Source organism: Lutjanus erythropterus, chromosome 6 (assembly GCF_056507025.1).
Source record: "Lutjanus erythropterus isolate fLutEry1 chromosome 6, fLutEry1.hap2, whole genome shotgun sequence".
In the NCBI taxonomy this organism is placed as follows: Eukaryota; Metazoa; Chordata; class Actinopteri; order Lutjaniformes; family Lutjanidae; genus Lutjanus; species Lutjanus erythropterus.
This window is the reverse complement of record NC_139322.1, coordinates 29402402-29427672: the sequence shown is the minus strand read 5'-3', so window position 1 is coordinate 29427672 and position 25271 is coordinate 29402402. Positions and strand designations below refer to the sequence as shown.

Sequence of the window (25271 nt, the reverse complement as noted above, 5' to 3'; positions counted from 1 at the left end):
ACTGATCCCTATCAGACAGACCAGTCACACAGATACGGTTCAGGCTTTCAGGCTTTAAACTGGTTCTCATTGCCAGAGTGAAAAACCATGAGCAGGCAAAAGATAGCATTTTTCATACTGTGTCTTATTGGGGTTTAAAAGCTCTCTCAGCAGAAGCAGTCAAACCTCTATGTTAAGACAAGGAAAAACACCCAAACATCCTGAAAACATCGAGAAAAAAAGTGGATAAATGCTTATGAGAAGTAAGTAAGAGAGAGATTCACCTTCCTTGAAGGGGTGAAGTCACAATAGCAGCCATTAAAGGACCAGTTTGTAGGATTTAGCGGCATCTAGCAGGGAGCTGACAGATTGGAAACACCTTGTCTCACCCTCCCCTTCCAAGAATGTAGGAGGACCTGCGATGTCCATGTCTAGTTTGTTTCTAGTGTTTGGTTTGTCCATTCTGGGTTGCTGTAGAAACATGGTGATGAAACATGGCAACTTCAGTGGAAGAGGACTTGCTCCCTCTGTAGATATAAAGAGCTCATTCTAAGGTAACAAAAACTCAACTATTCTTATTTTCAGGGGATTATACACTAATGAAAACATAGTTATGAATATTATATTCCATTTCTTCAAATGGAAATTATTCACTTGAATAATGTAGAGGATGTAGTATAGATGGAATACAGTGATAACTTACATTTTGCCAAAAATACACTACACTGCTTTTTAAAGTCCTCTCTACATACAGTATATCTAATGAGTCTGGACAGACATATAAACTGCAACTTGACTGGCTGGTGAAGGCATACGAACATGAGGCGTTAAGTTCAGTTTCAGTTGATAAAATTAACGAAACCTGTTCATGTTTCAGTATTTTCAACAACATGTTCACTTTAACCAGAAAATGTGAGATGGCTCATAAAGGAGGGGGGAAGGATTAGAAAAAAAGAGTCACATCACAGAGTGTTGGTTTGACAGTAAATACTGATTATGTAATGACAGTCTCTTTTCTTATACTTTCCTCCACCGAGTTGCTCTTGTTGATGATCTGTGGTTGTACTGGGCAGGTCTTAGATACAGCAGGAATGTGTGAGCTGATGTGACTGTGCAGCAGAGCCTCGCTGTAAAAGAGCAGCAGCAGAGCGTGTTCAGTAAACTCTTCTACAGACAGACAGCAGAGACACACACAGTGGACAAGAAGACAAAGAAATCAAGCCTCAGCTGTACGTGTGGGAATATTTACAGAGGTAGACATCTCAATAAAGAGCTGCCAGAGATAATAAAATGTAGAGAGAACGATGGGGATGACTGAGGCTGCTCACACAGGAGCAGTTTGTTCACTCACTGGCAGTAAAATGTCACACTGAACTGGAACAAGTCCCTGAAGACACTCGCTTTTCATCTATCACTCACACACACACACACACACACACACACACACACAGCAGCAGCAGCAGCTCCTGATTGAGTTCAGCAGTCAAGATCTATCACTTATTCTTCCCCAGTCACACTTTCTTCTCTCTCACATGCATTTCTTTCTAATTTTAGGACATTTAGGTCTTTTTCATTCACAGCCTGCACAGACTGGAGGTTTCTTCCATCTGACAGACACCGCATCTGTTTACCAGAGAACAACCTCCAAATGATTAACTCACAAACATTTAACAGCAAAATACAAACTCATGGCTTACACACATAAATCGTTTTGCTTTTTGTAGAATGTGGATACAGAAACATATGCATGTCACTTGTAAAAGAGACACACTGCAGCAGCTGTGACCTGATCTTATCAGGCAGTGGTGAAATAATCAGAATGGATTGTTTGTGAGCAGGAGACAGGAACAGCCTAATGTTGTTTGGTGATGCTCAGATCATATTTGCCTTCTCATTACTTTATGGGAAAATAATGGAATTTTGACAGTTAATTAGATTAGTGCAGGCAAAGTTTCTGAATTCATCAGTTAGTGCAAAGATGGTTTTTCCTACAACTTTGGCTGGATTCAAGTATCCTCCCCAAGACGACATTATCAACAAAGCATATTTGTTGTTAGTTTGTTTTTTTTATTATTTATTTCAGCCAGCAAAAGGGTAAAAGAGGTCAAATTCCACACAATACAAAACAACCATTATATAGACTCAGTACTCAACATATCATTAAACACAGATTCTTAGAGCAGTGCTGCTTCAACTTTTAAAGGACCAGTGTGTGGGATTTAGCGGCATCTAGTGATGAGCTTGCAGATTGCAAACACCTTGTGTCACCCTCCCCTTCCGAGCACGTTGGTGAGCCTTCGGTGGCCGTAAAACTCGCACAAAACTAGACCGAGTGTTTGATTTTTACATTCCAGGCTGGGATCACAGTTTGTGCTTATTATGTCAACAATTACTACGAGCTGAAAGAAGTAAAACAGACTGGTTTTAGCTCCACTTCTACATTAATTTATGATATTTACTAGATTAATTATTATAAGGTATGTCAGCTCATGGTTATTAAAATACCCTCTGGCCCTGGTGCTCTTTTGAGTAAACAGACCAAAACCAAACTCCTTTCTAATTTTATGGTAGGGTTTAGTTACCTAAAATAAATTAATTAACAAAAACTTTATCATTGATTCCTTTAAGTAATTTATTAAGCAAAACTACCAAACAGTCTCTGGTTTCAGCTTGTCAAATGTTAGGATTTGCTGCTTATTTTAGTAACACTACTTCAAGTTCTCCTATTTAGCAGTATAAAAACATTTAATGATTGTTTTTTAAAACAGTTATAGTTAAATGCACCTATAAGAACATTTTAAAATGTCCTGAAGTCTTTATAGATGTACAGTATTAGTCAATATAAACAGATTTTATATTATTACAACTGTTTTACTGTAATTCATTCAGACAAATACATTAATGAACACTTATATCAGCTTATAAATGCCTTATATTTAGTCCATATTTAAATATTGCCTAATGGCTCACTTGGATGTATTTCTCAAGCACAATTGATCTTATTCCTGCAGCAGATAAGATGACTGGGTTTTCAAAATTACAACATTGATCTTTTTTTTCCTGGCACTTTTACCTCTGGCTTTGTATTGTAATCAATTAAATCATTTCAGAGAAAATCAGAAAATACTTTTACATCTGGATGGCTTTTTGCCCACGGCAGCTCTTCCAATACATACAGCAGTGGATCTGTGTCCTGCATGTGTATGCGTGTGTGTGTGTGTGTGTGTGTGTGTACTCTTGTGTGAATGTCTGACCACCGTGCATGTGAATGTTTGATGGAGTGTAATAACAAAAGATGTAGATGTAGATACTCAGTGGAGTATGAGGTCATTGATCTGACGTGCGCAGGGATATAGTGTGAATTGATCTGAAGTTTGCAGTGCTCCATCACTTACTGCTGCTGTTATTGGACATTGATCTCTACGCTGTGCCGATCACCTCAGTATCGATGAGGAGAAAAGCGTGAAGACGTCCTCTAATGTGCGGCACACAGTATGTTTATAAATACACATGCACACACTTAGGATTACGGAGCGAGAGCAGGAAGGTGTGAGCCGCACATGTTGCGAATGTTTAGGAGCTCAGTGGTGTTATTGGTTCAGTGGTTGCCGTGGCAACCTGCCTCACCTCTCAGCCACTGCTGCAGAAAGCTGAGGAGAGCAGACACACCATATATGAATGCATACACACATACATATTCATATATCTCTCCTCCTCTCCAGCTGTCAGTCACATTTCTATCTCCTCTTCTTGTCTTCCTCCCATCTTGTCCTGTCTTCCCCTCTGTTTTCTCTTAACTTCACTCATTCATACTTTCTCTTCACTCTACTTGTGTCTTCTTTCCACTTCCTCACGCTCTTTCTTATTCTTTCAGGTTTTTCTTCTTTCTTCCCCCTTCTTTCTTCACATCCATTTCCTCTTCTTCTGACCCTCATCCAGGTGTACATGCCAGTTCTCTTGTTCAGTATCATCCTCAGTCTGTTCTTAACCTGCAAATTGTTCTGGTCCAGCATTATGAAGGTCAAGCCAATGCTCTTATTTCTGCTCTGTGGACAATTCACCCAAAATCCCAGTGCGTCAGATACTGCAGAATATAGTTAACAGTGAAATAAATTCACATAATTTACACTTTATCTGAAGAAAGGAAAAGACACAAGTGAAGGAAACATGGATGAAATTTAACCTGTGGTAGGAAGTTTATTTTTGGGCATAAATAACCTTTCATTATGTTGTTACGTTACTGTTACTCAAGTAGACTTCTGTATGTCATCTTTGCGCTGTTTTCAGGCTTGAGTAAATCTAGCCCATCATAGGAGACTATGGCCAATCACAATAAGTGATTCTGGAGAAAAATTAGTTGATTGTTGAGTCTCATTTCCAGCTCGTCAAATACATTTTATATACATACATACGAGTTAGTGGCTCAGATATGGCGGCGTCAGTATTTGAAGACCTGCAAATGAGACTCAACAATCAACTGTAGTTGATAGAAAGATTTATATTTCTCCAAAATCGCTAATTGCACCATGAAGGAAATTGGAATGTACCCCAGAGTCCTCCTCCTCATACTTTATCCTCTTTACACTCACTTTCATTTTCTCACCCACTCCCTTCTTCCTTCCCTCATTTCTTCCTTATTCTGTTTTGCAATTTCTACCTTAAATACTTACTCTTATCCCACACCTCTCTTTTCTCTCCCCATCTTCTTTCTTTTTTTACATCCATTTCCTCTTTGCTATTTCAATCCTCCTCATCACCCCCCCCCCCCCCCCCCGCCCCCCACAGCTCCTTCCTGTTTTTTCCCTTCACGTCTCCCCAGCTTATAAAAGAAGAGGATGGATCAATGTTCAGAAATCACCACAACTGGGGGAGAATGTCCTCAAAGCAGAGAATATCTTACAAAAAGAACAAAGACATAGCAGTGTTTGTGTAACACAGCCAAATACTGGAAATAATGAAAAGCTAAAAATACTTTTTATATCCATCTGGAGTGTTGAACCTCGTCTTTAGGAGAGCTGTTCTAAGAAAGTGTCTTATTCTTCTATTATATTTTTAGTTAATATTGTCAACAAGCCTTTAAAAGACTTAAAACAACTAATAATGGTGTAAAATATCTTAAAATTTATTCCTTTGCAAGAAATTATTTCTTAAAGAAATAAGGTATTCATATGTCATACATGTGTCTGCGTCCTTTTTGTCTTTGTGTTGTTTTTTTATTCTCTCTCTCAACTATGAGTCATAGTCTATATGACAGTCTCAAATAGTCTGTTAAGTAAGTGATGGCTGTGAGTCAAGGAAAGCCTTGAATAACCTTTCTTCTTTGCCTCTCGCAACAGAAATTGTTTGTTTCCTTTGAAGGTATTAAAAAGGTCTTAAGGTCTTATCATAAGTTTACACATTTTGCAAATATGGGATGCACTGATTGTGAAATTCTGGGCCAAAACTGATGATATTTTTTTATGTTTTTTTTTTTGTTGTTGTTGATACTCATTCCACCTTTTGTGCCCGAGAAACAAAGAAATCTTCATAATAAAAAATGTCCATTACTCTCGGGGCTGCGTGACTTCTTCTCTGAAACAGCAGCTGCCTACAGTTGTCACAGTCCGCTCATTTTGTGAGCGCAAATTGGTGCAACACAACAAATAAACATCAGCCACTGCCAACGGTGAATGTCATCTTATTTGCTGATAGGCCATCTGGAGTCAACAGGGTGAATAACAGCTGATACTGTAGTTCATCCAATAAATCAGTGAATCCCTGTTTCAAATATCTTGCAGCAGTACCAGTTTCCTCACACCGGTCTTCTCTTTTTCCCTTCACAGTTGGCCATGGTCAGAGCGAGGGCGACAGGATGAACATCAAAGACTTCCAGGTTTACATCAGAGACTCCCTGCAGCACATTGACCTGATGAAGTCCCGCCATCCTGACCTGCCTGTCTTCATTGTGGGTCACTCCATGGTAGGACATCTTCTAGGGCTGCTAACAACTTACTCTTATCTTGACTGTCGATTAATCGATTAATAATCCTGTCACAATCTTATCACTTGAAAAATAGGTCAAAAAATGTGGAGCACACTGTAACAATTATTTTCATTATCCATTAATCAGTTATTTGGTTTATAAAATGTCAGAAAATAGTAAAAGAAGTCCAAGATAAAATCCTCAAATATCTTGTTTTGTCTACAACCCAACGATATTCAGTTTACTGTCAGAGAGGAATAAAGAAACTAGAAAATATTCACATATAAGCTGGAATCAGAGAATTTGGACATTTCCTAATTAGAAAATGACTCAGACCCATTAATCAATTATCAAACTCAACAATCAACTATAGTTTATAGAAAGATATATTTATTTTATTATAATCACATTATTCTTTTTCAAAATGTTGCTCTGGGGACAGTGCAAATCTGGCTGTTGCTGAGGTTTGTTTGCCTGTTTTGTTTGGTGCGAAATTACATAATTTTGTTTCAGAGCTGCTTGTACAGTGTGCCTGATGCAGAGAGAGAGAGAGAGGGGGAGAGAGAGAGAGGGACAGCTGCATCAAATTGAGGGGCGAACCCTGTTCAAGCACAGGAATGAAAAGTAGCGAGATCAGTGTTAAGAGGTTTTCGGCGACACTGTGACATTCAAGTGAAAGAAATGGCAAATGCTCTTCTTTCAGTATGAAGTGGTTTTATGTCCCAAAATAGTCAGCCATGAAAAACCAGAGTGCATGGTGTTCTGTTCAGAACTGAATGAACTCTGGATTAAATGACAGTAGAACAACAATAGAATTATTGAAATATTCTTATTATTATTATTGCTGCCACTTTCAAGAAGGGACTTTATAATGCAGTAAAATATTTTACACCTTGTTTTTATTTGGTTGGTATACATTATTTCTGTATAATGGACAAATGCCTCCTTTCATCTGTAAGCAGGAGAAAGGGTTGCTACGCTGGCTCTTCTCTGAAAACTGCGGCGTACCTTTTACACAGTGACACAGATTGTGTCCAGCCGGCAGCTGCTGCTGTTGGTCACTGAAAACCTCCAACAGAGCAGTTCAGGTTCAGCGACCTGCTCAAGCTCAAGGGCAACGTGGCTGTGTTTGTTGACGGAGAGGAAAGAGTGTGCTCACTTTCCACAGCCGGTCCAGGAGTCTGTGTAGTGTCTGATGTAACGTCATGTTCTGCTGACTTCCTATATACGGGACTGCGTGTTATTTTTCACCTTTAGCCTCAATGTTTCTGAACATATCAGAGTTACATACTAAAATATGTTAAATACAGCACTAGGTGTCCTAATTCTTTCTCTGTTTAAATATTTTCTTTAATATCAGGCTGCAACTAAGCATTATTTTCATTATTCAGAATCCATTGATTATTTTTTAAGTCATTATCAGGTTAGGCGAGGCTTGTTCGCGTTAGAGTTGCATAAGGAGATCAGTTTCACTCTTGTATCTTTCTGGTAAATATGAAGCTACAGCCAGCAGTTGTTTCGTTCAGCTTAGCTCAAAGACTGGAAAAAATCTTGCTTGGCTCTATCCAGTGTGTTAATTGGCGAGCTTAAGACATGCTGGAAAGTGGATTTTGTTGCAATTGCACAGTGTTCAGTGCTAGGCTAGCTGTTTCCTTCAATTTCCTGTCTTTATGCTAAGCTTAGCTAATAGGCTGCTGGCTTTATAATTTAAATTTATAATTTATGTACAGATATGAGAGTGGTATAAATCTTCTCATATCATTTTTGTTTCCTTTTGTTTCCAGTGTTTATGCTAAGCTAAGCTAGTCACCTCCATACTGTCTTATTTAGTTGCACTGCACACTGTTTTCTACAGAGAACAGGATTTAATATAAAGCATGCAAAACAGTTGCAAATCAAAAACAAATTAAATAAATTATGCATTTCCTATTTGCTTGAGCCTCTCTTTAAATGCTTTGCAGTTTTTATTAGTCCCGAGTTCAAGTCAAACCGGGTTTTTTGTTGTTTTTTTTTTGAGTTAGGATTATGCTCAATTCAATGCAGACAGCTTCAAAAAGGCTTTAAAGGATCTTGAAAGTGGTTTTATGAAATCGACAGAGACACAGTTGAACCAGGATTCTCATTGAGAAAAATTGCATAATGCCTGGACTCAAAAGCATCAAGACGGGCCAGGCAACTATTTTTAACTGATCAGATGATTCAGTTTTTCACAAAGCTGCATTCAACATTTCTGCCTTTCACTGTTGAGCTCTGTGACCCACTAACTCTGAGTGCAGCTTACCGACCACAAACAGTAGTGATGAGTTACATAATGAACGATCGCTGTCAGTGTTTTGTAGGTCGAGTCGGTGTGTATGTCCATGAACTTGTTTCTGTTGAATGAACAAGCTGCTCAGATCCGTTATTCATACAGAACGTCTGCATGTATGCAGCTTTATCTGCAGTGCAACATCTCTAACTTCACTGTCACAAAACAAGACGTTCTTTTGAACAGAGTGCAGGCGGCAACACCTGTGTAAGTCAGGAACATTTCAGGCCAAACAGAAATACATAGTTTTTAGTGTTGTAGTTCACAGCTGGAGGACTGTTTCAAGCAGTGAACACAGAGGATGAATACAAATTCATCATGAGAAGCGTGGAGCCTTGTTATCTTGCAGCACAGCAGTGACTCAGAGGGCATGCTGGAAAAAGGCTTTTTACGGCAGATATGACAAGCTCTGTGGAGAAATAAGATCTGCATTGTTTGAAATATTGTTTTTCTCTATTTTTGCTCGTAAGGGAAAATTTGGCAGCAAGCACACTTGAAGTACAGAAAGCTCTGTTAGAGACACTGAGTGTTTAACATTGTAATGTGTGTGTTTACAAAGCCAGCTGGCAATTGTATGTTCTCAGACCGTCCTCAGAACATCCCCACTGGTGTAAAGGACGTCACCTTGTAATGTTCCCAGAACATTCCTGGATAGTTATGATGTGGCGTTCTTTAAAGGGCAGTAGGATGTTATTTGGTAGAATTTCTGAGACATTCACAACATTTGGGAATTAGGAAACGTTGGCCATAGGACATTCCCGCCATGTCTCTACATTACATTCCCAAAGCATTTACAGAACTTTTAGTGACATTACAGGAACCTTTATGGGACCAACCTATAATGTTCTTTTTGGCCCTGTTTAGGTCCTTCCATCAGAAGCTTCATGGGACCTGAAAATTGGTTTTGCAGTTTCATTCCATCTTTCTCCATCAACACTCAATGTTACTGTTATGTAATTGTAATTTCATAAAATGGCAGGTAGGCAGACGTAAAGAATTCAAAAAAAATGTTTGAATGTGACCATATTGGTCCCCCCAAAGTCATTTAGGAAACTTAAATAACTTTTATAACTAGAGGAAGACTTTGTGGAACATCCCCGATATTCGGTAAAGCATAGGTCTTCAACAGGGGGTCTGTGTCCCCTAAAGGGTCCTCAGAGTTATGGCAGGGGAGCGGACCCTTTCCATGCTACATGTACTGCTGACTTTAATTAGTGTTAACTAGAAAACACCCCAAAAGTGTTCATTATGTACATGTGCTAACTGTATATATATGTAGTAGGGGTCTCTGCTGTGTGTCTCTATCAGCTATGGCCTGAAAAAGGACATTCTGTTTACAGAAACCCAAGTAAAAAAGTTCAAACTAGAAGTTTTACCAACCACCAAACTATTTCTATATAAAAATCTCAAATCAAACCTGCTGACAGGGTGGTGTATTGTGGTGGAAGCACCCTTTATTAATGACTTTTAACTATTATAGTTTCAAACCTGATGGCTCATAACATTAGGAACCCATTAGATTTTATGAATTTTGCATCTGCAGAATTGATGGTTTCTTAGAAAATGAGAAAACTATTTGTGCTTAATGGATTTTCCACCTTGTTTAATGGTTTAAGACAATCCAGAGCCGTCTTCAACAGTGTTTTTTTTTTTATTACTACCCAAATATTATTTTCCTCTCCGGAGCCTTTAGGCTGTGTGTTATACATCAAACTGTCCTCCCTTCAACACAATAGCTTCTCTTTGTAAATTAGCTCATATTTAACAACATCAGTTGGGCTTTTAGATGCTTTAAACAACACTCCATTTAATTCAGGACTCTGTTTTGGCCAACCTTTTATGGCTCCTGCTTTAGCGGGCAGCAGTACTGTATTTATATAAATACTGAGGCTGCGTTCAAAACAATCCGAGGTTCGAAGAGCACATACGCAAATAGTTTTGTGTAAACTGTGGGATCCCAGATGGAGGCTGAGCGCCTGTTTAGACATCCGAGTCTGTAAATATTAAGGCAGAGCTGACCGGAGTCACAGTTTCTCATCCCCTCTTCCCTCTCTCCTCTCTGTTCTGTCTTACCTTCTGTTCATCCCTCCATCTGTGTCATTTCATCTTCAGTCTGTATCATGTAAGCCAGTCCACCTGTCCTCCCATCATCTGCTTTCATTTCCTGTCATCTCTTTCCTCCACAGCACCAGTTCCAGGGTTCCTGGTTTCTTCTTTTCATTTGTTTGGCCTTAATTAAATTTTCTCATTTTCTTTCTTTCTCCTCATTTTATCCTCAGTCATTTTTGTTCTTCCTGTCTTTTTTTTTTATCATTGCCTTTGTTCCTTTTCATCTCTTCTCCTCTGCTCACCTTTTCTTCGAAACAAACCTGAAGTTTGGGAAACCCAACCCAAATGAAATGTTATTTCACTGTGTTTTTACAGGCCTCATTTCCCAGCTTCCCAGTGTTTTGACTCCTCATCCTGTTTCTGTTAGCCTGTTCCTCTGCTCTTGTGTTTGTATGAATCTCTGTTTAACGCAGCCCGGATGACATAAAAAACTACCAACACAATGGAAACCACCTGTGGATTCTACAGTATGTCCAGAGATGTCATCCTATGATAACATCCTGAGGTGCACTTAGCAGAATCCAACCACAGCATGATGTCCCACTCCTCACATATCACCTGCACCACTGCTAGTAGCTGTTTTTTTTAACAAAAAATCTGAATATTTGATGTTGAATATTAGATTATTTGTTCCTTTCTTTTATATAGACCATGAAGCAATGCTTTATTGATTTATTGATTTTCAAGAGGTTTCAGCAGGATATTGAGCATGTCAGCGAGATTCAGATATTTACTAAACAAACCAAGTTAGCCCTTCAGGAAACATCTGTAGTGTTGGCAGCTGTCTGTTTAGATGTCCATTTGGAAGAATAATCCCATCTTCATTCAGACCCACCTTGGGTTGATTTGATCATTTGAATCCTCAGCTTTCTCAGGGCAGCTCTCTTTAACATTATTTTCAGCCATTTTCAGTAGCTAATATAGGTCAGTGGGTCGGCCCACTTTGCTCCAAAGTGAAACATTTGAACTATCTGATAAATCAGCATAAAATTTTACGCGAACATTCATGGTCCCCAGAGGATGTATCCTAACGATTGTGGTGATCCTTTGACTTCAAACCTATTACCATCATTGGATTTACTTAAATGTGTCCAAGACTGACCAGGATTTATGAAGAAATACCTGAGAAACTATTGATATTCATCATCAGTTAATTAGCAAATGTTAGCATGCTATCACACTAAAGTAAGATTATGTTCAGTCATTTTCTCTAACAGTGATGAATCAGTGATGAATCATTATCTTTCATTGCTGACAGGCGTAGTGTCGCCTGGCTGTGATTTTTGCATCTATAAAATGTGGCACATTGAATTGTGGCATTGTTAGAGGAAAGTAGTGAATTTTGTACAAGCCATTGACACTACTTTATTTGTTCCATTATGATACTTTCAAGTAATACTAAAAAAAAATGCCATGTTAGCAGTGGCATTTTGAGTACATTAGCATATTGATGTTAGCATCAAGCTCAACACTGCTGTGTTAAAGTGGTTACAGTCTCACAGAGAGCAGCTAGTATGGCTGTAAACTCCTTATATCTAAAATATACCTAATAATAATAATTATCATCTAATTTTGAGAGCTCTGCAAGCTGATGCAAAGAATTACTTTATAACTTCCCAGGGAAGAATCACAGACAATTAAAACTGACAATACAAATTACAGTAACACGTTTGTAGTTTCTGTGTGTGATACAACACACCGACTATTTCACAGTTTTCTCTGCATCTTGTTTGGTTTTGCACTAATTCAAGAATTGGAGCAGTTCTTCACTGTTGTGTCAGCTCATGGGAATTCTGACAAATGCCTTCAGCTCTGGCTCCTTCTCACTCTTCCTCATTTCTCTTCTTCTCCATCAGTATTTCTGTCCGAGGCTCATGCGTCCTACTTCTGTAGTACCAGAGTTTTATGTAAGGGTTTGTCTCTGTTTAGGTCTTTCACTGTAAGCCTATTTGTTCAGCTTTTTAACCCTCCATCTGATCTCTCTCTCTATCTGTTACTCGTTCAGTTTCTTCTTACGCTTAACCATATTTCACTCACCATATTTCTGTGTAACCCTGTTTATCATTGTTTACTCTCTACTAATAATTAATTGTTGAATTGTTTGCTCTTGTTGAATCATTAAATCTGGGTGTTTTAAATCCAACTTACTGGACTTTTTTAATTTAAAAGGCTTCATGAGGGGAAACTGGTGACACCTTTCAGTAACATGTATTGTAATCAAAACTCTAGTCCGTGAACTCAACTTTATCTGCACATTGTACCAATTGGATGATTAAAAACATCCTTCAAAGACATACTGTTAAATTCTCCTTGTCACCTACTGTATAGCCACACTACCAGTGAATCGAATTCATACACACGTTCTCTGTACATAAACTAATCAAGGATTTCTTATTAGTGATTTCCTGCTGCAGCTGGCGCAGTCATTTGTCTGTCATCTCCATACATTTCCATAAGACCTCATTCAAATTTTAACTGGGAGGAATTGTTTTGTTACAAGCCTCTTGAGCAGTACTGATGTTCATGTATTAGCTGTTTAGTCCATATAATGTCAGTATGATAGCTGTGTAGCCCAACCAAAGTCAGAATGCTAGCAACAGACTCCACAAAAGGGCAGTATGTTAGTTGTCCATATAATGTTGGTATTTTAGCTGCAATGTCCATATAATGTCAGTGTGGTTGCAATAAAGTCCATATAACGTCAGTAGCCTGCGTTAGCTCCTCAGGCAATTTTTGACAGTTCAAGTCCACCCACTGTTAGAGGACAGACAGCATACAATAGCAGTATTCATCCTCTCAACCAAAGTTCAGAGGGAGAAAGTGTATGGAGGCCTCTAATCAGATTCTTAAAGAGCTTCTCTGTTCCTATCCTCCCTCTCTCTCTCTCTCTCTCTCTCTCTCTCTCTCTCTCTCTCTCTCTCTCCCTCTCTCGTCTCTTCCCTATTCACACTTAACCCTCTCTATCATGGTAGAGCACTAGACAAAACGTGTGTGTGTCTGAGTGTGTAGAAGGGCATGACCCAATGGGCTGTTGCACCAAATTACATTCAGTCATCTTGTTATATTTAACCAGAAAGAAACCAATCAGATGGTTTTAAATCACCCAAGAGCGTGTGTCATGGTGTTTACACATGGGTGTTTCAGTATTTCTTGTTTTTTTGGATTATGTGCTGGAATGTGTTTGTAAAGGAGAGCCATTAAAATGAAGGACAAACAAGAGATTGAGATAGCTGGCCTCTTTTTATGCCCAACTCTGTGTGGGCATATGTATGCATGCAGGCGGCAGCGAGTGAGTGAGTGAGTGCTTTAGAAAGTGAGATTTTCTGGTGGGAAATGTTTTGTCTTTTAGTGCCTCTTTTCATGAAGTGAGCCTGTCATTGGCCTCAGCCTGATGAATATTCAAATAAGTGACAAAGAACGCTCGCATAAACAAAGTTGAAGCCAATTAGTCTCCAGAGGAAGAGAGATGGGGATAGATTCACTCGTGCAGGATCACTGTGCTCGTGTGTGTGTGTGTGTGTGCGCGCGCGTCATTTGCACTTGTTGCATACGAGAAGAGAAACCCACGACAAAGTGAACCATGGCAAATCGATTCGAGTCTTTGCCGCCACAGAGCTGCTAATTACCATGGCCCTACATTGCAGGATTTAAATCACAATCCCAAATGTCAGCGTGGGTGCCAAGGTGTGGCCTTGGACCGCTGTTCACCACAGCCGCACAGTTCATGCCGTAGCCCAAAGGGCCGTGGGTTCACATTCGCATTTCTCTCCCAGTCTGTGTAGAGCCACGGCAACAAAGGAGTGGGGTGGAAATTCACGCCCATCCAAACAAAAGACAGATTGTTTTATGTTCTACTTGACCTCTGAGAAGTTTTCCCACTGCTCCTTGCATCAGAACCTCTCACCTACTTTACTAAGACCTTCCCACTCCTGTAGACACTCCCTCTGGTTGATATCATCCTCTTCTCACTGAAACATGTTCTTTCTTCCATTTTTAGCTCCTCAAATCGCTTTAATTTGCTTTTAAAACTGCCGCCTCTTCTTTTTTTTTTTAATCATTTTGTTATTTCTCGTCTTGGTGATTCACCATCATCTGCCTGGGTCACTGGAAAACTTTATTCCTCAGCATCAACTGCTTTTGTGTTTGAAAGTCTAGAGAGTCAAATAAATTATACCATTGCCCTCATTGCAAGCTGGTATATCTGTTTTAGATAAATTCCTATCATGTGATATTTTAAGGTTAGCATGAACAAAAAACATGGAACTGTATTTTCTCAGTTGTTTCTCCATATCTCACAAGTGCCTTATTTTATTATCCCCGCCAGGCAAAAGCCAAGAGATGAAGTGATTACATTTTGGTGTTCAGAGGTCAAAGGACAGTGCCCCTGTGACCTCATGTCCATTCCATTCTTGTGAACACAGCATCTCAAGAGTGAGGCAAAGGAATTTGTTTAAAAGTTGTACAAACGTTCGCTTGGATTCAAAGATGAGCTGATTTGATTTTAGTGGTCAAAGGTCGAAGGCCAAGGTCTCAGTGACCTCACTAAACATTTTTGGCCTTAACTCAAGATTTCATATGCCAGTTATGACAAAATTACACACAAACATCTAATGGTATAAAATGATGAGGTGATGACATTTTATATCCAAGAGGTCAAAGGTCAACTTCATTATGTTCAGCTCTCTATCTGTCCTGTGATCCTCTGTAAAAATAGTCTCTAAGTGAAGACAGCATGTTTGTCACTGGAAATTATTTGCTGGATATACTATACACATATATAGTGAGGACTTACATTTTGCCAAAAAACACACTTAATACCTTTTATTGAGTTCCTTCAAAGTGAGACTTGGATATAGTGGTATAAATGTCTGGACAAACACAGACGCAAACTGGTTGGTGGAGGCATACAACTGAAAGGGAGTAATTCTATGTTTTTTGACCGATCCGTTATGTCACTCTTCTTAACTGGACGCTAGAGACTGCAAGAGATCAACAGCTGCTTCATTTGGCATTTGTGACATTTGTGGTGCCATTGCAGTAGGTGCTTCACCATCTGTTGCCTGGCCAGGATCTGCACTTTACTGTGTGACCTGTTATAGTCATTCCATTTTTAATGACATTGTCAATCAGTTTGTTTCTAATGACCTCATACATTATTTTTCTGGCTCTTTTTTAATTAGTGCTTTAAGTCTAAAGCTTCTTATTCCACCTATGCAGTTTTTTTTAGATGAGTCAACTTATTGAGTTTATGTTTGCCATGTGTCCTGATTTAAACTTAGTGTATGATAACACACTATCAGAGGGGGGAGGGCCACTAAGCTTGCTCCCCCTGTCACATGTCAGTATGACCTGAGCATAGCACGAGCTTAATCATGTGCTATAACTGCCTGTACCGTGTGATGTTCATAGTTTTATGTAAACACAAGTCATTTATTTTTCATACAGTACTGGTTTCCTCCTTACACTACACTATTAATCTTTAATTAACCACTGCGTATGTGAAGGAGGAATTTTGTATTTCCAGTTTTGGCGAATACATGAAATGTGTTTTTGTGAGAATAAGTTTTTTGTGTTAATAATCTAGTATGTTTTGTAGTGTCTCGGTAGCTGTCCTTTAGCTGGAACCACATCCTAAAAAGAAGAAGAAAAAGATCAATTTTATTTCCACTTATGATCTGTGCTTTCTCTCACTCAGGGTGGTGCCATCTCCATCCTGACAGCCTGTGAAAGGCCCAGTGATTTTTCTGGAGTGGTCCTGATTGCTCCGATGGTCCAGATGAACCCAGACTCGGCCACACCGTTCAAGGTACCACATAATGTCCGCTCACCCTCTCTGCTGCTCTTCACTCTTGCCCTCTCCTTTCCTTCCTAATTGAGTCACTGTTGAGTCAAGTAGTCGGTTAACACAGGAGTCAGTCGTCTCACTCCACTCGGCCCTGCTGTGGCTGATGACTGTAATACTGACACCTTTTATTTTGTGAGAATCAGTGTAAGTACCACTTGAGCAGCATGAGCTGTCTCTTACTGAATCACCGATACAAGTGTGTCCAGTTGTCAAGGCCAAACACTACAGACAGAGCTGGTGTCAAAATCTGCATGGGAGGAGGATTACTAGCCTGTTTGAAGCAGAGAAATGTGTTTTTTGGATTCTGCACTGATATAAACATACAGTAGAATCACACTGAGTGCAAACAGGTGAATTACACAACACACGATCACAATTTCATCATGACTGTATCTCTTTGTAACACTTGGCAGATGGCGAGAAAAGATGAGAGCGAGAGAAATAAAAACATTCTTCGGGGAGGTGTTGAAGTGCGAAAATAAACTGCCATGCTTTCGATGTGTTTTGTTTTTCGCTGTTTGCAGGTTTTTCTGGCGAAGGTCTTGAACCACATGCTGCCCAGCCTCACTCTGGGCTCCATCGAGTCCAAATGGGTCTCACGGGACAAGAAGCAGGTGAGAGACAATGTTGGTGGTTGGACGTTTGGCTGGGAGAGCTGTATTGTGATTTGTAATTGAAGTATCAAGTATGTTGCTGAAAATAGCATTTACAAGGTCGCCAGAGGGAATGTGTCTTTTATGTGTACATGTCTGAAGTCATGCGCCAAATATTTTGGTCAGTCCCAGGATGGAAGTCCATCCCACAGTGCATACTTTGAAGTCTTATCCTGCCAAGTTTGGGTGGGTTGTATTGTGTTATTTCTAATAATAAAAAAGGTGCATGTACTGTGTCACCCAGAGGACAAATGGTTCACAAGGTCTCAACAAACAAAACTGTGTAGTTTAATTTGTATTTTGTTTAATTTGTTCATTCTCTATCTGACAAATGCAGCGGTACCTATAACTGTTTTACAAATTGCTCATCTATTTACCTCCTGTCAACTCTGCAGTATCCTTTTCATCCTTTTTATAGTTAGCTTTGTACATATTGTTAATGGTATTTACAGTCTTTATATCATTTTGATAATCAAGGGCAGCAGGATAACTTTTGGGGGTCGCCAGATGGTTGTGGAGAATAAAATAAAATATTGAGGCTAGCAGCAGAGAATGAGAACCAAGAAGCAACCCAACTAAACCACTCAGCATGATGGGAAATGAGGGCTGTATTTTAGACTGGGAATTTTTTTTTACATTACATTGCCTGTGCCTCAAGTTCACACCAAGCTTTGAAAATATCACCCCGGCTTACTGCAATATGTTTTTTTTGTGGAGGCTGTGAACACCAACCTGATTATACTGAGGGATCACATTAGCAATGTTAGCTAGTCAGTCAGTGTAGCATCAACATCAGCCTGTTTTTCACAATTTAGCCAATATTAGGTCACAATGGCTCTTTTGTTGTGCTTGATGCTTGGAAAAATTGCCTCCCACCACAAAAAAGCTAATGACAATTTTCCATTGGATTTTGGATTAGTGCAGAAAATATTGAACACCACTTTTATGGTTTCTGGAATGCAAATGCAATCGCCAGAGGTAAAAAGTTAATGTCACCACCATTAATGTCCCACCTTTTTTAAGACACGTAAAAGCTTCAAAATTAATGAGTTGGGTATTTACTGATATATTTTATGTTATAGAGCAAAACATGAAAGTTTCTTAATTTCCACACCTTATTTCAAGCAAGTACAGAGAAAATCATTAAAAAAATAAATAAAAATTCACTGACTTTAAGACAAGGGACCCGGAAGTGTTTCTCACATCCATGCTCCACTGAGTGGCTAGTTAATGTCACTTACAGTTATCTAAGACACTGAGGTGATACCCAAAATGTTCAAAAACACTACACAAAAAATGTACACAGTAAAAACTATTACTATGTACCAAGCAAAGTGTGAAAAGTTGAGTAATTTAAGGATGAAAAGGCGCTGTAAAGTAATCGCCAACGTAGGAGGCGTAATGTAGAGCTGACAGGAAGTTTGTGTGTTCATTCAGTTACATTTCCTTCATAACCTTCAGTTGAACCACAGAAGAGGCAAAAAAAAACAACCATTCAGACACATCTGCACACCTCTTCCGGCACGTATTTGTGTCTCCAGACGTGTTCTGTGGTTTTCGTTCGGTTGAGGTTGTGTGTGAACATACCTGTGTGTGTCTGCAAGTATTGACACACCAAAGCCGCCCTTTCAAAAAAAAAGTTTGTAGTTACAATAGGATCCCACATCCTGCTGCTTCTGCTTCCCACAGTCTGTTGGAGGAAGTGGTGTTATCACATCACCCAGGAACAATAACAGATACACACAATAGATTCAATAGACACCTACATGAATTACTGACAGAAAAAAGTTGTTGAAAGATTTCTTTTTTCATCAGATAGTTAACAGCAGAGAAAGATGACACGTGACCAAGGTTCCTGACAGGATTTGGTTAAAATAAAACTAAAATTATACTTAATAAAAGTACAAGTACTCTAGTTTACATTATACTCCATATCTGTACTTCAGGCAATATTACCACTGCTACATGAGAAAAATGTGTCGGACATGATCGGACCATATCATGCTCTAATAATGTTCCCCACAGTAACCGTGTTTACATTCTTCCATACGCTTTAACATTATAAAAACATTATAAAAATCCACTTTGTTTTCTTACTGAATATGAGATTATTCTGTGTAGTTGCTATAATGAGCAGCGTCAGATTCATTAATATGACTGTTTGAGGTTCAAAGAAGTAAAACTATACATAATTTCACGAAAAAACAAAGATTAAAGTAAAACAAAAAATCACATTTGTTTTGTAGAACTTTGTCTTTTTTTCTTCTGTCCTCTCTGATTAATCACACCATGACCCCTTCAGATATGTCTCATGACCCTTTGGAGGGGACTGACGCCTAGGTTGGCAACCATTGGGCTGCACAACAGCATATAGCATCTAAAGCTAAAAATTAACACTGCCTCAACCAGCTACAGTAACTGCTTACACATAGTTGCATCACTTGCGCCCCACAGTGTAGCTACGCATCGTGTGCACATATCTGGGTACACAGTGACTCCATCATGTAGAAGAATGTCGTAGTTTTTCTCTGTATTTCTCTGTTCTGTCGGAGCTGTGCTCTGTCTCCATCTCCATCTCCATCTCCACCTCTGTTTGTCTGTTACCTCCACAGGAGCATCAGGGGCCGTGGCCATGTTATTCAAAAAACACTTTGTGCTTTGCATATTTTTGCTTTGTCATAGAAATCACTGTATGACTGAAGCCGGTGGGCCTTTAACCCAGAGACAGAAAGAGCAAACCATCCTCTGCTTATGGTCATTTACTGGTAGCAGGTGGTCTCATCCACTGACAGTGACATGCATTCAGTAACTCTCAGTGAGTCAACAGCATCGTCCAACCAGGGGTCATCATCATCTTCAGACTTATATCACCAAGCAAGTTGAACTTAGTCTGGCTTTGTGGGTTCATCATCTAGCCAAGCCATTAGGATGCTCAGCAAGACATTTTATGACACAAATCACTTATAAAGGAGAAAATATGGCATCTGCATGTGGGTGTCGTTGCTGCAACTTTTTCAACTCTCTTTTTCCACACTGAGTGTAAAAATATCAGTCCAGCAAGAAAAGCTTAAAGTTTATTTGTATACTTTTTGTTGTATGGTGTTATCTAATTTTTTTTTTAGGGAAATCTCTTGCCTCATGTTGTGTCACGACTCTTCTGAGCTGCCTCACAGGTCGTACTGTGTCACAGATCAGCTTACAGTCATTCATTATTCAAAGCAGCAGCGCATGTGGCCTGAGAGAAACTGCTTCTGTTCAGAGTGCACCATCAGCTGTGTTTACATAGAAGCTGAACAGAAACAGGAGTGTGTGAGTTATGTGAATGTACGTATGGCACTTGAAAGTATGTTTAATGTTAGAAACAGGCTGCGTCTTCTGCTATTCAATGCTGATTTAAACTAATGTAAAGCGTCGCGTCTACTTTTATCTTTCCTCTGACTGTTATTTTTCTTTCCATAAAAGCCCTTCATCCATTTATTTATCATCCTCCTTCCTACTTGCCAACTCTCATATTTTTCCCAGAAGTCCTCATTTTCATCACCCTCTTTTCTCTCTCTGCATGCCTTCTTTTAACTTTCTTCCATATTTGGATCAAACTACAACATTTATTGTGCCTGCTAAATATAGATAGGTAATAAAGGCATCCAGGCCTGCTCTCTAAATGACCAACAAAATATGTCTGATGCCAAAATGTAGTTGCTATGGTTACATAAAGAAAAAAAACAGGAAAACATGCAGTTTGAAGCAAAAGAAATATGTTTGCAATTTTCTGTCGTCATCAAAGAGTATATGAACCTCTGGGACAGTTTTTTAAGGGAATGATTTTTCCCTGTTGAGTTAGTCGAGTGAAATCAAACAAACAAAAGCACGACAGGGGGAAAAAAACTTGCATCACAATCAGTCCTGGATTAAAAGGGACATGTGACAAACTTTGGCCCATAACTCTTTCCTTTATCTGTCTTTCTCCTGCTAGGTGGAGGCATATGACACAGATGAGCTGAACTTCCATGGCGGCATGCGGGTGTCGTTCGGCATGCAGCTGATGGGGGCGGCAGCACGTATCGAGAGGGAAATCCCATCCATCAGCTGGCCCTTCCTGCTGCTGCATGGCGATGCTGACAAGCTCTGCGACATCAGAGGCTCCAAGATGATGCACGAGAACGCTCCAAGCACAGACAAGAAACTCAAGGTGAGGATGCTTTGTTGTTCACTGGAAATTTAGGCTACCAAGACCCTAAATTTAGTGGCTAAATTTACTTTTTGGTGGCCCAAGTGTAAACTGTTTGCTGTAAAAACAATATAGAAAAAACAATTCAGTGCAACTTCACACAGCCTTTCTTAACTGTGACATTTCTGTTGTCCTTTTTTTTCCAAATTTCCAATTGTGATGTGATGTTTCCTGAAGGCGTTGTTTCCAATGAAAAACAAGATAAACTACTCAGCTAGTTGAGGAAACTGGCAGCACACGCCACAGTATATTATGTCATTAGATGTGTCATATCCTAGCCACTTTAACTCCCTTTTTTCAAAGCACAGCTTTTGTGTTTCTGGTTCTTCTCTAAGGATCGCATCAGTAGTTTGAGCAGGTTTAGTATACACAGATTTCAGTAGCCCATATCAGTAGCTAGCTGGCAGTGAGTACTGTTTGTTGTTTTTGTCAAGTGTTGAACTGAAGGGCTCAAAGGAATCCGGATATTTGTGGAACTGTAATGGTGAAGGATCATCAGGCCATGGTTAACGTCGAACATTGTTTTCTATCTCTTTCTAACTCTTCTGTTTTTGAATGTATGCTGTTCCTTTTTTGCTCCATTTTGTTCCATTAGGTAGATAGATTTTTTAAACATTAGGGAATAATGTATCACACCACTGCCTTCTGACATTTTAAAAATGGCACTTGTATTGGCTGTGTGGGAGGTTTCTGCGGTTCAAAAGTTCAGTACATAAAGTTGATGCTTTGGTAGCTGACAGATGCAGAAACTGACACTTTGAGCAATGCAGAAATGTTAACTGTTGCCTTTGATACCTGAAAATACAGTCAAATATACTCAGCCTGTGGGCAAAAGGTCAGTGCTTCGTTGGCACTACAGACCATGTATTAAACACTGGACAGACCTTTCGGATCTGAAAAGTGAAACCGGTGTGGAAATGCCTTAAACCTGCATTCTGTCTAATGGCCAGGAGGCAACAGCTCCAATGGATGCAAAAAGACATCCAATTATATGGAGTCTTATGAGGAAAATAATCCTGCTTCTCACTTGATTTATGACCTCAGTAAACAGTTTCCTTATGAGTTTATAGTTTCAAGTCTTCTCCAGAACAGCATGATTTTCATTTAGTAAATTATGGTCCCATTTAAAGTAAAACAGACAATAAAACAGGCTATGCTTTAGGGCGTGCTACCGTGTGACTGTCAAGTTACTGTCCAGTACAACACACGGGGCTCACAAAACTCAGATCAGTCTGTCAAACTAGACGGTGTTGATCAAATATGGAGTGAGATTCTGTTACTACATTGCCTATCTCTCACATCATGTTTTCAGAAATATATTTTAGTGACAGTTTAGCTGAAGTATGAGAAAAATCGTGTCCAGGCGGGCCACCATTATTTCCTGTTGAATGGATGAGCCAAACTAACAATCAGCTCCACGCTCTCGTCAGCCCTGCTGCACATGTTGCGGTTGCAAAGAAACTACATGGCAACCCCCATAATGCCAAACCAGTTGGTGACACAATGCTCACACTTGGGGTCGGCAGTAAAAGATATTGATATATAACATAGTTTTAAATCATTACTGAATGAAATATTGCAGCTAAAACTTTCTCGCACACGCGTAGAGCTGACTCCGATAGGATGCATTCACTGACAGGCAGACAGACAGGTCTCAGTTTGACCTCTGCAAGTTCTTATTCCTTTTCAGGAGGATTTGTATTTGTAAAGAAGGAAGTTCACATACTCTTTCACATGTTGTGAATCACATGAACAGGATAATGCTCACTTCTCATCTTTGAGGATGTTCTTCTTTTCTATCACAGCATAATGGGACATTTGTAAAGAATCAAGTGGTGATCATGAGCTGCAGGAACTATTTTATCACATGAGAAATGATTGGTGTACCAAACATCTGGGGTTTTCCAAGTCAGAACAAATAATATCAGGAAGCTGATCGTAGAAATATATCATTGTATTTTCTTTCTATTATTATTGATGAATACTGATTGATGAATTTGTCTTAACTTTGAGTCCTGACAAACTGAACTGTGGTTCGTTTAAGTGGCCGGAGACTCACTATTTATTTGTTTTTATTTTTTTATTTACACACATAAAAAAATGCATACGATCCAGATAATGAAAACAATAATGTTTCAGGAAAGATCAGAAAGCCACAGGCCTATACAATGAACCTCCCTCTCCTTTATATATATATATATATATATATACACATCAAGAAATAATTAAACTTCATGAGTTGATGAGCTCTCTTTTGCATGTCTGTACACCACAATATCTGAGAGAGTACTGGCCATGTTTCATTTTATAAAAAGAAGGTAAAGATGATCAACCTATCTAGTATTATGTAAATTAACTTGATGATTAAATTTGAAGAAGTTGCAAAATGATGAAGGTATTGCTGTGTTCCAAATGGGTTAGATTTAAAATGACATTTATTGATCTTAAAGTGATAGTTCACCAAAAAATTAAATTTCACTCAATATCTACTCACCCCTGTGCTGATGTGAGGATGGGTGAAGATCTCCAGTTCACAAAAAACTCCTGGAGCTTCAACGGAAAACAGCATTGCAGCCAAATCCTGTACGGTTGAAGTGAACGGTGCCCAGTTTTAAAATGTGAAAAAAGAACACAAAAAAACTCAAAATGTCTCCATACTGCTCGTGTGGTGTAATCCAAGCTGTCCGTAAGCTGTGACATTAAAATTTGACCCAAAAAGATGCAATTTACACCATGTTTTTAGCATAATTGTCAACTGTAGCCTCTCAGACTGGATCCGCTTGCACATGCCTGATGCGGGTACACAGGCTCTCGCCCAAACAAACTGTTGCTTTAAATAAACCCATTTTGAACAGCGTCCTTGTTGCAGGCGTCCAGTCTCTCTGACCCTCTCTTTCATTGTTGCTCCTGTTCAGGTCTACGAGGGAGGCTACCACGCCCTTCACCACGACCTCCCAGAGGTGGCCGAGTCCGTGTTGAAGGAGGTGACCGGTTGGATCATGGAGCGCCTCCCTGCCCTGACAACACAACAACCGCAAGGCTCCTAGAAATGAGATCTGGCCAACTCCCAGCCAGCGCTCCAAGGCAACTGCCAACCTTCCTGTTCACGTCTGTCTGCTCACACTTGTCTGGGAAATACTTTTGGGCATATTAACTGACATAATTTTTTCATATGAAAAGTTTACTGACTTTATCCTCTGGGCATATACTGTACAATATATCCACCTATCAATCAGCTCAAGTTACACTTTTTTAAATTTCCCTTCAAACACTTGTGATCAGGGATGTGTATTTCAGGCAACAGGCTTATTTGGTTACCATAGACCTCAGTAAAGTGCTGATTAAGACAAGTAAAGTATAAGCTACAGCATGCTAGGGTTTTAAGTGCAATAATGACGTTTCCTTCTCCTCATTTATACACACAGACCAGATCTTATAAGCAGTAATGACAAAAGTAATGTGATATATTCTTAATCTGTGTAGGGCATTTCCTCTCTGCTCATCCACCACTCACAGGCAGGTCAGAGGTCAGTGCCTGTGGAGCTGCTGAAGGTTCAATGCAGGGTCAGTACTCATATTGCTTCTCCTTTGGCAGTGTCAGTGAATGCGTCATAGACAATATCTGTGGATACGATACACATTTTCACTGTGGCAGTTTTTTTTTAGCGCTTGGTTACAAGCAGTTTTCATTCCTAGTTCAGACATTGCAGATCAGGAGAAACTGTCATCTTCTCAGAAAGCATCCTCTCTTCAAAATCTCCTCTGCCTCCTTGATTCGTTTACAATAACCTAAACACACCACATTTGACACTTGCAGCTCTGGTAGAGTCATTCTGAAGCTATATAACAAGTCCTCTCTTCTCCAGACTCCCTTCATGTCTTTTGTCTTAGCACTGACACATCGCATATGAAGACGGGTCTAATGCATCAAAATCCAGCCTGAGGTCCCGGTTTGGTTGTTTTACAAATTACTGTGAGTGAATTTTGAAAATGAAAAAAATGTTTGGGTAGGGGTCTTTGGATAGGGGTACATGAGTAGTCAAAAATCACAAACAAAACTCCAAGGCACTCTCTTTTAAAACAATTAAAATGTCTTTACTGTCATGACAAAACAAAGTGGGAGATTCCACTGTACAAGGGCATTTTGTTTCATTTTTTTCTGCTTGACTTTCTGACAAAGGCTTGTA

The 25271-nt window shown here is 39.4% G+C and overlaps 1 protein-coding gene across 2 annotated transcripts in view; it reads left to right on the top strand.

Annotated features, from left to right (window-relative positions):
* mgll (monoglyceride lipase) overlaps window positions 1-25031 on the top strand; it is a 47462-nt gene extending 22431 nt beyond the window's left edge. For both annotated transcript variants that reach the window (XM_084721585.1, XM_084721584.1), the window contains 5 exons: window positions 5802-5938; window positions 16054-16164; window positions 16728-16817; window positions 20830-21045; window positions 24000-25031. In XM_084721585.1, coding sequence (XP_084577711.1) covers window positions 5802-5938; window positions 16054-16164; window positions 16728-16817; window positions 20830-21045; window positions 24000-24131 — 686 coding nt within the window. In that variant the 3' untranslated portion in view covers window positions 24132-25031. The remainder of the gene's footprint in view (window positions 1-5801; window positions 5939-16053; window positions 16165-16727; window positions 16818-20829; window positions 21046-23999) is intronic.
* Window positions 25032-25271: the final 240 nt, after the last annotated feature.